This window comes from Amphibalanus amphitrite, unplaced genomic scaffold (assembly GCF_019059575.1).
Source record: "Amphibalanus amphitrite isolate SeventyFive unplaced genomic scaffold, NRLGWU_Aamphi_draft 000014F_arrow, whole genome shotgun sequence".
In the NCBI taxonomy this organism is placed as follows: Eukaryota; Metazoa; Arthropoda; class Thecostraca; order Balanomorpha; family Balanidae; genus Amphibalanus; species Amphibalanus amphitrite.
This window is the reverse complement of record NW_024881510.1, coordinates 1,106,688-1,119,494: the sequence shown is the minus strand read 5'-3', so window position 1 is coordinate 1,119,494 and position 12,807 is coordinate 1,106,688. Positions and strand designations below refer to the sequence as shown.

The 12,807-nt window shown below is 56.2% G+C and overlaps 1 protein-coding gene across 2 annotated transcripts in view; it reads left to right on the top strand.

Moving 5' to 3' along the window:
* LOC122384437 overlaps nucleotides 1–12,807 on the top strand; it is a 44,271-nt gene that overhangs the window by 14,386 nt on the left and 17,078 nt on the right. For both annotated transcript variants that reach the window (XM_043371829.1, XM_043371822.1), the window contains exons 11-20: nucleotides 93–242; nucleotides 494–649; nucleotides 1,003–1,108; nucleotides 1,391–1,525; nucleotides 2,434–2,580; nucleotides 4,722–4,927; nucleotides 5,260–5,519; nucleotides 6,048–6,233; nucleotides 6,586–6,733; nucleotides 7,376–7,540. In XM_043371829.1, the coding sequence (XP_043227764.1) occupies nucleotides 93–242; nucleotides 494–649; nucleotides 1,003–1,108; nucleotides 1,391–1,525; nucleotides 2,434–2,580; nucleotides 4,722–4,927; nucleotides 5,260–5,519; nucleotides 6,048–6,233; nucleotides 6,586–6,733; nucleotides 7,376–7,540 (1,659 nt within the window). The remainder of the gene's footprint in view (nucleotides 1–92; nucleotides 243–493; nucleotides 650–1,002; nucleotides 1,109–1,390; nucleotides 1,526–2,433; nucleotides 2,581–4,721; nucleotides 4,928–5,259; nucleotides 5,520–6,047; nucleotides 6,234–6,585; nucleotides 6,734–7,375; nucleotides 7,541–12,807) is intronic.

Genomic DNA, 12,807 nt, shown 5'->3' with positions numbered 1-12,807 from the left:
TAAATGTGTGACTGCGAGTCTATGGCGGTGGTTGTCAGTTGTGTGTGCCTGTGAGTCTGTGACAGTGACTGACTATGCGCATCCTCTATCAGGCGCCTACCGGCCACGGTCCGCTCTGCCTGGTGCTGGTCCCGTCGTGGCGCCGCGGTCGGGCCGTCCAGGAGCTCTGTCACGCCGTCACCGACTCGCTGCGCTGTCTGCCTCTGCTGGTACACGGCGGAGGCGCCGAGGCGGAGCAGGAGGTGGGTGGGTGGGAGCGAGGGAGGGACAGATAAAGAGGCAGGCATAAGGGGAAAGATAGACGTCTCACTGAAGTAAAAATGCAATATGCATTTATGACTTATATTGTGTTTATTGTTTGTTGTGGCATCAAGTTTCAGTCATGTGCTGCACCGACAGCTCTCGATAACTGTGCCGTTGGGCGTTGCATGTTGTTCGTGTGTTGGTGACTGTGCCCCAATGCAGTACCAGTAACTCTGTCGGCCGCCGCCAGGTGTCTCTGCTGAATGGCTGCGACCTGCTGGTCGGTACGCCGGCCTGCCTGCTGCGACTGCTGCGCCGTGGTCGGGACACGTTCATACAGCTGAGCCGCGTGTGCCACTTGGTGCTGGACGACGCCGACCTGCTGGTGGAGCACAGCGCACAGGCGGTACGGAACGGACAGTAACGGTCGGCAGGCTGGGACTGGGAGGGGCGACAGGCCTGCTTGGAACTGTTCAAACTCTGCCTTATTTGAACAGCATTGCTCCATGCTCCCTATCCCTACGGTTCAAATAATGTACCAGGTTCTGGAATTCGTCTACAAGCTGTATTTGTTGTGCTCATATTCTGTTTAATTTGAATGCTTCTGACCCATTCGTACTAAAGTATAACGTGGTATGCACACTCAGCGCGGAAAGAGCAGTTTGTGCTTGCATTGTTTATCAGGGCGCGGTTGCTTTGTGTCACATTGCGATGACGCTCTAAAGTATAGTGTGACCCTGTGTCCGGTTATTGTTACAGGTGGAGCAGCTGGCGCTGGCAGTGTTCTCCATGTGGCGCGCTAGGTCGGAGGAGGCCCTCTCCCTTCCGCAGCAGGTCATAGCGGCGGCCTCCCACTGGACGCCAGGTCAGTAACTGTAGCCTCTCACTGGGCGCCAGATCAGTAACTGGGCCGAGCTGTAGCCTCCCACTGGACACCAGGTCAGTAGCTGGGCCGAGCGGCTATGCATACCTACTGTGGGTAATATATGCTATCGGATATTGTACGATTACGTTTGGCCAGTGACACTACAGGAACCCCTGGCAAGGTTCGCTGGCTGTGTGTCTGACTAGGTGTGACTGACTGGCCGTATTATCGCCAACAGCACGACTTTAGTAGTTCTGACTGGCCGTGTTTGACCTCCGGCAGGTCTTCAGGCGCTGACCCGCCTCCTGCCCGACTCGGTGGTAGCCACCTCCTGCTACCTGGAGCAGCTGGTGTGGGCGCGACCACGCGTCTTCACACACGTCCTGGAGGACGACCAGAAGGAGCAGAAGCTGCTCGGTAAGCGCCAAGCGGGCTCTGCGCCGTCGGTAGTGGTCCCTTTCCCCTCTCGTCCCCGGTCCACCCCGCCTAGCACGGACTTCTACAGTTAATTATACTGCGACTTTTTTCTTCTTTTCTGCGGATGGTGGCTTTTACGTCATGGCGTCAAAAAATAAATCCAATGCATAAATATCCAAAGGTAAAAAATAAACTCGATTCGCATCGTGTCGGGTGTTGTGCGAGCAACATGAGACTGTCAAAAATTATGAAATGCACAGAAAACCCTTTACAAGGCGAAAATAGTTCTTGCAGCAAGATGACCCTGTTGTTTTGAAGTGTTGTACTTTTGAACTGTTCTTTAACTATGCAGGATTGTCATATTTCTCAGCGGCGACTGCCCTGCCTTCGATCTGTGGCTCCTCCCCGCCCTGCTCTGTGACCCCTCCCTCCGTCGCCTCGCCCCATGACCCACCACTCCCTAACTCGTATCAGGTCTACTGCAGACCGGCCTGCACTGTCCTGTGACACCTATCTCGCCCCTTCCTGCTGCTGGAGACGTCCTGTCCGCCGGCGTTGTAATGCCTACTCACCGCCCCGTCTCCTCCCTTCCATGCTCTATGACCCCCTCCCCTCGTCGCCCCGCCCTGTGACCCTCCCCGCACTACTCGACGTACCTCGCACCATGTGTACTGCAGACGGGCCTGCACCGCAGCTCTGTGACACACCTGCCCTGCGATCCACCCCTGCAGATGGGCCTGCTCCGCTCTGTGAGTCCTCCCCTCCCTTCTCTGTGACCCCATCCTCCCCCATTCCGTTGTGATCCGCCCGGTGCCCCGTCTCTGCTCGCACCAGGTCTACTGCAGACGGGCGTGCACCGCTCTGTGCCCCTCCCCTGCCCGCGCTGTGACCACTTTGCCTCCTCCCAGGTCTGCTGCAGACGGGCCTGCACCGTCACCGTCTGGTGGTGTTCACCAGTACGGACGAGAGTGCCCAGCGGCTGGCCCGTCTGCTGCACTGCCAGTCGTACCCGGTGCTGCTGGCGGACGGCGACCAGCTCGGCGCCTCGCTCACAGGTCAGTGGGCCGGGCGCGGAGTCTGTAGAGTGTCTGTGAGGTGCCTTTGTCCGCCGTTATATTATATGCTAACTGTCAGTGGGCTCGGCGTGGGATGGTGGCCGTGAGTTGTCCCGTGTCTCGAGTGGTCTACCTGTCCGGCGCCTATCTTGTCCGTTATAGCCTCGGAAGGTGTCCGATTCTGTGATAGACACTGTCCGAGCTGGATGTATCACTTTCTGATCTGTGTGGACGTGAGCTGTGAGTGTCTCTGACAGCTGATGTCATTTATCCGTATATCCCTGTCCATATAGGTAACAGTGTGACTGAGCTCTGTTTTCGTGCTTTTGGTGATGGAACTGTGTATGCCCGGTCGGTGTCCGGGTTGAGCTGTGTCTGTTTCAGTGATCGTCCTATCTCACTGGCACGCAGAGCTGGCCTGCCCCTGTCAGCCCTGCTCTGTAACCGTGTCCGTGTCCGTATCAGTGTCAGTCTCCCACCGATTCTCTCGCTTCGCAGAGCTGGAGCTTTGCTGTCAGCTCAGCCAGTGTCTTTGCGCGCAGAGCTGGCCCGCCGCTGTCTGCCCTGCTGTAACCGTGTCAGTGCCAGTCAGTCAGTCACTCTCCTCTCTGGCCGCCGCACAGAGCTGGAGCGCTGCTGTCTGCCCTGCTGTGTCCGTGTCCCTGCATGTCACCGTCCCCCCCCTCGCCGCCGCACAGAGCTGGAGCGCTGCTGTCTGCCCTGCTGTGTCCGTGTCCCTGCATGTCACCGTCCCCCCCCCCCCCTCGCCGCCGCACAGAGCTGGAGCGCTGCTGTCTGCCCTGCTGTGTCCGTGTCCCTGCATGTCACCGTCCCCCCCCCCTCGCCGCCGCACAGAGCTGGAGCGCTGCTGTCTGCCCTGCTGTGTCCGTGTCAGGGTTGGCATTTTTGCCGGCAAAAACTAGTTTATGCCATTTGCCGGTTTAAACCGGTTTTAACCGGCAAAAAGTGGCAAAAACTGGCAAAAACCCAGAAATGTCACAATGCTATGCCTAGACATGATTTTGAACAGGAAACATTTTAAGGAGAATTCGGTGAAAGCTTAATGCTTTCAAACAGAAGTGACATTGACCATTGAAATGTTTCATACCTAACTCAGAAACATTTTCATGGGCTATCCATAAGGAGCTAGTAAGATGACTTTTGGGGGTGACAAATGAGCCAGTGCAAGGGTGACTGGGTGAGTTCTGCACAATCAGAAGTGCGAAGAGGTATCGGCCACTGATATGCGCACGGCACCGCATGACACCCTACTTACCGTGGCCGCCTTGCCCCACTCTCCCCTACATGGAAATACATTCCGTTGTGGATATCTACCAACATGCATAGACATTTTAAGCAGGGATAAGTAATGAGGCAGCTTCAGAATGTTTAGTGCATCTATATAACTACCAGAAATGCATTTGTACAGTCCACAGCAGAAGTAACGTGTGGTTTCAGTCATGGGTATGTTCTGCTTCTGAAACTTAGGAACGATTAGCCGGACTACAATGAAACTTTGAATGTAGCTTATATGTATCCTCAGCATTAAACAATTGCCAGTCAAAGCCAACCGTTGAGATTGGTAAAACCCTTCATTACTTTAGCGGTGGGCTGTACATTTCAAATCCATTCCTAACTACATATAAAAGTTGTAGGTTTGGCCATCTGAGTTTTAGCCAGTTTTTGCCAGTTCTTGCCACCAGGGTTTCTGCCAGCCGGTTTAAACCGGTTAAAACCACTGGCAAAAACCAGTTTTTGCCACCCCCTGCCAACCCTGGTCCGTGTCCCTGCATGTCACCGTCCCCCCCCCCCCCCCCTCGCCGCCGCACAGAGCTGGAGCGCTGCTGTCTGCCCTGCTGTGTCCGTGTCCCTGCATGTCACCGTCCCCCCCCCCCCTCGCCGCCGCACAGAGCTGGAGCGCTGCTGTCTGCCCTGCTGTGTCCGTGTCCCTGCATGTCACCGTCCCCCCCCCCTCGCCGCCGCACAGAGCTGGAGCGCTGCTGTCTGCCCTGCTGTGTCCGTGTCCCTGCATGTCACCGTCCCCCCCCCCCCTCGCCGCCGCACAGAGCTGGAGCGCTGCTGTCTGCCCTGCTGTGTCCTTGTCCCTGCCTGTCACCGTCCCCCCCCCCGCCGCCGCACAGAGCTGGAGCGCTGCTGGCGCTCGTCGAGCGGCGACGCGCCCGACGTGCTGGTCGTCAGCGACACTGTGGTGGCCGAGCTCACAGTACGCGACGCCGCCGTCCTCGTCCACTTTGACGTACCCACCGAGAAGCGCACCCAGCTTGGTCTGAGGTGTAGCTACATGATGGACAGCTACCCGGACAGACTCGTCAACCCCGAGGCCGAGGTAGGGTGCCGCGGGAGAGGGAGGGGTGGCAGCGCGGCTTGATGTGGAACGGTGTTGCAGAGTAGATGGTTGTGGTACAGCTGAGAAGGTTCATAGAAGGAAATAATGCTTGCCGATTCGGAAGAATTGGTAGGATTGCAGACCACGGTAAATCTTCAGGGCTAGCGTAACTGGGATAAAACGGAACAGATAATGACACCTTAGAACGGCCGTTAGTGGCGGCAGATATAAGATTGTCTGAAGCCTATTTGATTGTTTGCCGTTTGACGCTAATTCTGTCGCCATCTCTCTATTGTCCAATAGATGAACCCTCCCCCTCCCTCTCTCGACAGAACCGGTGCGTGGTGCACCTGTTTGTGTCTCCGTCGGCCGCGGAGAAGATCGGCCCCCACCTGCCGCAGCTGCTGGTGCGGCTGGGCGCCGAGGTGCCGCCGGCGCTGGCCGAGGCCGCCCGGCGCCGCTCCGGCCCGCGGCGTCTGGCGGCGCTCTGCGACCGGCTGTTGGCCGCCGGCCGGTGTCCGGACCGACTGGGCTGCGAGCGCCGCCACTGGCTGCACCCGACCGCCGACGCAGGACAAGAGGACATACCGCAGTGAGTGGACCGGTCGCGGTGCGCTTCGGGCAGCACCGGCGCCGCACTGGTAGAGTCGTGACCGATACATACGCCGGTACATGTAGCTGTTTCTGGAGAGGAACAATTGTCAGTCAGCAGTCTATCTCCGCTTAATTAAAAGATAAGTATCATTTATCGACAGAGAAAATGAGTTAATATTGAAAATGAACCAAGCTTGCCCTCCTTTGAGCCGGTTAGTTAGATAGGTACGGTGAACTCCATAATTTGTAACGTATGCGTCATGTGTGCCACCATGGACGCGTGCCCTCTTTCTCACACTCAATAGATCCCTCACTCACTCACTCCCTCCGTCCCTCTCTCTCTCTCTCTCTCTCACTCTCTCTCTCTCTCTCTCTCTCTCTCTCTCTCTCTCTCTCACACACACACACACACTCACACACTCACTCACTCACTCACTCACTCACTCACTCACTCACTCACTCACTCACTCACTCACTCACTCACTCACTCACTCCCTCATTCACTCACCCACTCTCCTCCCGGCAGGTATGGCGAGGTGACTGTATCCGTATCACACGTTCTGGACGCCGCCACGCTGGCTGTCCGCCTCCTCTCGGTCCGTGATACCCGTGCGGAGGCTGAGGGCGGAGACGGACGGCCGCGACAACTGGAGGACGCCTGCTGTAGGATGGAGCTGGATGTGTGCGCCCACTACAGCCTGCCGGCCAACAGGTACGTACGGAGTGGGTAGACGGGCGGACGGACAAATGGACGGATGGACGGACGGACCTCGGATAGACAGACGGACGGACGGACGGTTGCGCAGTGTGATTTGTGCCAGAAGAGTGGTCAATGGCAGCATGTGATGATTCACTGACTGGCTATCGTATGTCGATTGGCACAGTGTCAAGTGTCATCAGTGTGTCGCTGCCGATGTGTCACTAATTATATGTGATTTTGATTTTGATAGTATTGCAGATGTGTGTTTGAAGCTGAATCCTGTGTCGAGTGACTATTATAATATGTCACGGGGCGGCTTCTGTTTCTTCCGCCTGCATCACTTATAATCGTCCTGTGTTCCCAGAGTGTGCCACGAGCTGCCCCAGGTGGGCGACCTGTGCGGCCTGCTCTGGGACGACATGTTCGTGCGTGTCCAGGTCACCTCCCTGGAGACGGGTACCGAAACGTGCGCCGTCCTGCTGGTCGACTTCGGCAACACGGAGACCGTTCAGGTGGGTGCGATGGGACAGGGGAGAAGCCGTCCTCGGGAGGAGGGGAGGGGAAGGGAAGAGACATCGCCTGGGTAAGGGAGAGAGGCCGCTCTGGGTAGGGGAGAGAAGGACTCATGGTAGAGAAACAGCTGATCCTCGATGTTCATCTAGGCTGTCTATTATTTCGTGCTGTTTTTGCTATACAACTGCTCTATGTGGGACGACAGCGTCATTCCCCTCTCTGGCGTGTTTCGTGGAAAACTTATGGAAACCGCTGTATTAGGATTGATAGTCGGTCGTCTCTCAACAGCCCCGATGTGGCTGTCCTAGCTCAGATGGTAAGAGTGCTTTCCTGTGTGCCAGCGACCGGTGCCTGTCTGTGCGTACCCGTGGTGAGAGTGTCTATCTCAGCGCCGCTGCCGGCTGCCGCTGTGTCTCTGGGTGACCAGTGTCTCTCTGTTTCCCTCAGCGCGCCCGCCTATTTTCGGTGCCGGCCGCTGCTGTGTCTGTTAGTACGGATAGTGAGTATCTGTCTGTCTGTGTCAGGTCAGGTGGTGACTGTCCGTCTGACCCACACAGCGCGCGCGCCTGCCGTCTCTCCCGGCCGAGCTGTGTCTGTTAGCTCGTGTGGTTGCTGACTGACTGTCCGTCTGACCCACACAGCGCGCCCGTCTACTGTCTCTCCCGGCCGAGCTGGCCGCCGTGCCGCCGCAGGCCGTCACCGCTCACCTGTGCGGCGTCGAGCCCATCGACGGCGACTGGGAGTGGACCGAGGGAGCCGTCCGGCTGGCCGAGACCCACCTCAGAGGACAGGTGGCCGTCGGAAAGGTTAGTGGTGAAACTAGAGCGATAAGCGAGATCCCCACCGGGGGGCAGGAGGGCTGATTACCGAGTTACGCGGCTTTAAGGGACACTTGAAGTTGAAGTGCTTCCGGCCCTTGGCTGGAAGCCATACGGGGGGATGCCTCACAGGCGGCCCAGCCGCCTCAGGAGCTCCACCAGCTTCGTCGGGTCTCCCAGTGCTTCCCTCATCTCCGTTTCGTCTTCTCCGAATATCCTTCGTCTCACCTCTGCCCGGGCGGGGCAGTCGGTCAGGAGGTGAGTTAGTGTCTCATCCTCCAGTCCGCACTCAGGACAGGTAGGGTCGTCTTCCAGGCCGATTCGGTGCCGGTACTCCCGCAGCATTATTGAGTGGCCGGTACGAAGTCTCGCGGTTTCCACGCATTCCCGGCGGGAGAGTCCCAGGCGCTCAGCCGGGGGGATCCGGCGCACTCCGTTCTGCAGGGCGTAGCGGGTCGGTTGTAGCCGTTCTTCCCACTCCCGGTGGGCGTGCCTCCTTAGCCTGGCTTTTGCTGACGGAAGGTCTACGGGCACGTCGCGCTGCTCCAGGTTGGCGGCCTTTCGGGCAATTTCGTCGGCCAGCTCGTTACCGGGGAGCCCGGCGTGGCCGGGAACCCACTGCAGGGACGTGTGCGTCTCGCGGTCGGCTAGGTCCAGCAGCCTCTGCCAGACTCTGTCCGCCAGGACATCCGTCTGCGCCGCCGGGCCCTCCGCGAGGCGACGCAGGGCCGACTGGGAGTCGGTACATATTCGCACCTCCCGCGGAGCAGGGCCCTCAGCGCCCCTCAGGAGGGACGCGAGGGCAGAGTCGAGCGCCGTTACCTACTTGTAGACATTATAGATAATCATAAGGTGATCGTTTAGCGACACCACACTGAGAATATAATTGATTCTATCTAAAGCCTAGTCAGTAGAGGGCAACTGAAATGGCTAGTGAACTGTATATGGAAATTCACAACACAAAAAAATTAGCGGTCTGAAAGATGAAAATTGGGAAACATGGATATTTCGTTTTGAAACCCGCTTTAGTGAGCTGGACGAGACAAGCCTAGCCACTGTGCTGCTCGATGTATTATACGGCACTGCCCTCGACGTTTGCGGAAAATTAGGGAGGGATGAGAGGAAAAGTTACAAAATCCTCAAGGGTGCGTTGCAAAGGAAATTTGGAGCCAACGTCGATCCACGACGCGCGAATGCAGAACTCCGTCAGGTACGTCAACAACCGGGAGAAAGCACGGAGGCGTTTGCAGATCGCGTTCGAAAGCTTACAAATATAGGAAATCCGGGACTGTCCAGTGCTCATCTCGACCAGACAGCCTTAGAACATTTCTTGTGCGGCCTCAGTGACCTGAAACTGCAAGGAAAGCTGCACAACGATGACGCTGTGCTGTCTCTACAGCAAGCCATTCGCGTAGCCCAAAAAGTCCAAGAAAAAGAAACCACCTTGTCTGTTATGCGCACGTTAGGTGGTCAGGACACGCAGACGGTCATGCCCTCCAGCCACGCTACAGCCAGCGAAAGCCCACGGAACACAGGAGGCGACCGCACAGACACAACAGAGGTTCTGGCGATGATTGGTGAGTTAAAAGACGAGTTAAGGGAGGTAAAGGCTCAAATAAAACGAGGCACAAACGGAACACCAAACGCGATCAGCAGCAATCAGCGTGGCTGTTTCCAGTGTGGCGATACCAACCATTTCAAGCGCAATTGTCCGCGGCTTTTGAACGGACGCCAGCCAGGGCAAGTTAGGCCCCCAGGGGCGACAGCCGGGAACCGAGGGACGGCACCCAACGCACCTAAGAGCCTACAGTGTTTTAGATGCGGGAGACGCGGGCATTCGGTAGCCGAATGCTGGAGAACGCCGGTTTCGGCGGGCGGCCTCGGTTCGTCGAGCGCCCCACAAAACATGGGACACGTGAGCTGTTTGAATTGCGGGAGACAAGGACACTGGGCGGCCGACTGTTGGAGACGAAACGGTGGCAGGAGTCCACAGTACCCAGCCGGACCGCACCAGGGCACGCAGCAGGGAAACGGTCAATGACTGGTGCTGAAGGGCAAGCACCAGTCGGAGATGAACAAGAAGCAAGCCCCAAACGCGCTTCAGTGATCAAAATCGAAGTCGAAGGACGCAGTGTATGGACCCTCGTTGATTCCGGAGCCGATGCGTCAATGATTGGACAAGAATTCGCCCGAGCGGCTGTACAGAAAGGAGCGTCCCACAAAGGAAATTTTGGAACAATAACGCAGGCAAACGGGCAGAAAATACAGGTCAACACGCAACCAGAAGTGTCGTTCTCGATACAAACCTCGCAGTTCATCCAGCCTATGTATGTTGGTCATTCCAGGCTTGATCTACCAGGTCGTTCTCGGCCGAGACTTCTGCTGCCAGCACAAAACAGTGCTAGATGACAGGGCAGGGGTTTTCAGAGTGGGGAACGTCGAGATTCCTTTACCAACATATTCTGAGTTACGACCGCTACGAGCAAGGGTGGTCACTTGTGCCTCAGTCACCATCCCCGCTAGGTCTCAGACCCTCGTTCAGGCCGAGGTCGAGATCCCAGATGGAGGCGTTCCCAGATGGAGTGATTTTCACTAAAGAAGCCACTTGGGAGGGTGTTCTAGAACCTCACTCAGTTGAGAGCAGCCAAGAGTGGAGGGTCCCTCGTTTAGTTACAGAAGTGACGAGCGAGGCAACCGTGCCGATTCAGGTCGCCAACATCGGAGACAAAGCAGTAACGGCACAGAATCCCTCCAGGCACAGAAATCGGTACACTGTACTCTATTCAAGAAAATGGCAGGGGTATGTACGACGTCCCGAGCTCTTCAGCGGCTTCAGCTGAACTCAGTGCAGGGGCGCTCGATAATCTCTTAAGCGAACTCAAACTCGAGTCTACTGCCCTTTCAGAGAGCGGCAAGACCTCGCCAACACAACTTGTGTCACGATACCAGGATATCTTCAGCACGGGAGAGTCCGACATTGGAAAAACAAAGCTTCTACAACATCACATCGAAACTGGAGGCGCGGCTCCGATCCGACAAAGGCCACGACGGATCCCAATGAAACTAAGAGAAGAGGTGGAAAGACAAAAGGAAAAGATGTTGAAAGAGGGAATAATCGAGGAGAGTTCCAGCCTTTGGTGCTCACCCATCGTTCTGGCCAAGAAAAAAAGACGGCAGTTTCAGATTCTGCGTCGATCTTCGAGCAGTGAACTCTGTCACCCAAAGTCTGCCAGTCCCTCTCCCGAGGGTGGATGACAGCCTCGGCAGCCTCGCGGGGGCAAGCCTGTTCTCCACCCTCGACATGGCCTCAGGCTACTGGCAGGTTGATGTCGCTGAAAAAGACCGAGAGAAAACCGCTTTCAGCACGGGAAAAGGCCTGCACCACTTCTGGTCCATGCCTTTCGGCCTCAAGAACGCTGGAGCCACGTTCCAGCGACTGATGGAACTAGTGCTGGCTGGAATGGACTCAAAAAGCTGCCTGGTGTACATAGACGACATTATTGTCTTCGGAAAGGATCAAGACGATCATCTCAAGAACCTGGAGGAGGTCTTCCAAAGGATCAGGACAGCAGGGATGAAACTAAAGCCAAGGAAGTGCTGTCTAACCCGCGACGAGGTAGTATTCCTCGGACACAAGGTGGGGAAGAGTGGTGTGGAGCCAGACCCAGCAAACATAGAGAAGGTGCGTCACTGGCCTCGACCACAGAAAGCCGAAGAGCTGAAGAGTTTTCTAGGGCTCGCAGGATACTACTCGCGGTTCGTGCCCAACTATTCTGACCTCGTGCGACCCATCAGAGAAGCTGCTGAGAAAAAGGGTACTGTTGAATGGACTGAAGAGCTGGTGGAAAGCTTTGAAAGCACTAAAACGAAGCTGACGTCGGCGCCAATCCTCACCCTGCCAACCTGCAAGGGCGAATTCAAGGTTGCACGCGACGCCTCCAATACTGCAGTCGGGGCGGTGTTGACGGAGACCATCAACGGCGATGAGAGGGTGATCGCCTACGCCAGCAAGGTGCTCAACAAGAGTGAACGTCGATGGCCGACGTATGTTAAAGAACTTTGGGCAATTGTATGGGCTATTAGACATTTTCGCCCATATTTGGCTGCCACAACGTTCACGGTGATGACGGACCACAAACCGCTCAAGAACATTCCCCGCTCGATCAGTGTCGACGGAGACGCCACGGGACGACGTGGCAGATGGGCAATCGAACTCAGCACATACGACTTTGACGTTCAGTACCGAAAGGGCAGTGACAATGGGAATGCTGATGCTCTATCGAGACTTGTCGCTGACGTCACTGACTCCACAGCCGAGACGGAGGCCAAAGAGCTTCTCGCAGCCGACCACCAGGGCGGTCGAGAAGACATCCCCCTCGAAAAGCTGCGATTCGAGCAGGAGCTCGACCCCTTACTGGCTGAGGTCAGGAACTGGTTGGTAGCCAAGAGGCTTCCCTCAAAAAAGAACTAAGGAAAAAGAACAGCTCACTGCGTAGCATGGCTCGATTATTCGACCAGCTCACGGTCGAACATGGAGTTCTAAAACTCAGGCGACATGGCGACAGCGACAACTCGGTCATTGTTCTTCCAAAAACCTATCATGAAACAGTCCTGAACATGCTACATGACGATGTGGCTGCCGGTCATCTGGGAACCGACAGAACTCTCGAGAGAGCAGCAACCAGGTTTTTTTTTTGGCTGGGGATGAGCGGGGACATCGCCCGCTACTGCGAAACATGCGAGACCTATCAACGACGCAGTCGCCCAGCACCACAGATGCAAGCAACTCTCCGAACCGAATCCTATTCGAGGCCATTTGAAAGAGTGGCTATCGATGTCACCGAGATGCCGATGTCGGCTCGCGGTAATAGTTACGCTTTAGTAGCAATGGACTACTTTACCAAATACGTCTTTGCCTACCCCATGCAGAACCAGACAGCTGAAACCATATCTGACTGTCTTCTGGACATGGTATTGCGGCAAGGGGTGCCAGAACGCCTTCACAGCGATCAAGGTCGCCAGTTTGAGTCTGCGGTCTTCCAGTCCCTGTGCAAACGACTAGGAATCGAAAAAACTCGGACATCACCCTATCGGCCTGAGAGCGATGGCATGGTAGAGCGCTTCAACCGCACACTCAAGGACATGTGCTCGAAATTTATCAAACTGTGCGGATCTGATTGGGACGAACATTTGGCTTTCCTCACCTTCGCATACAACACGTCCAAACACTCGGTGACCGGATTTACCCCATTTTT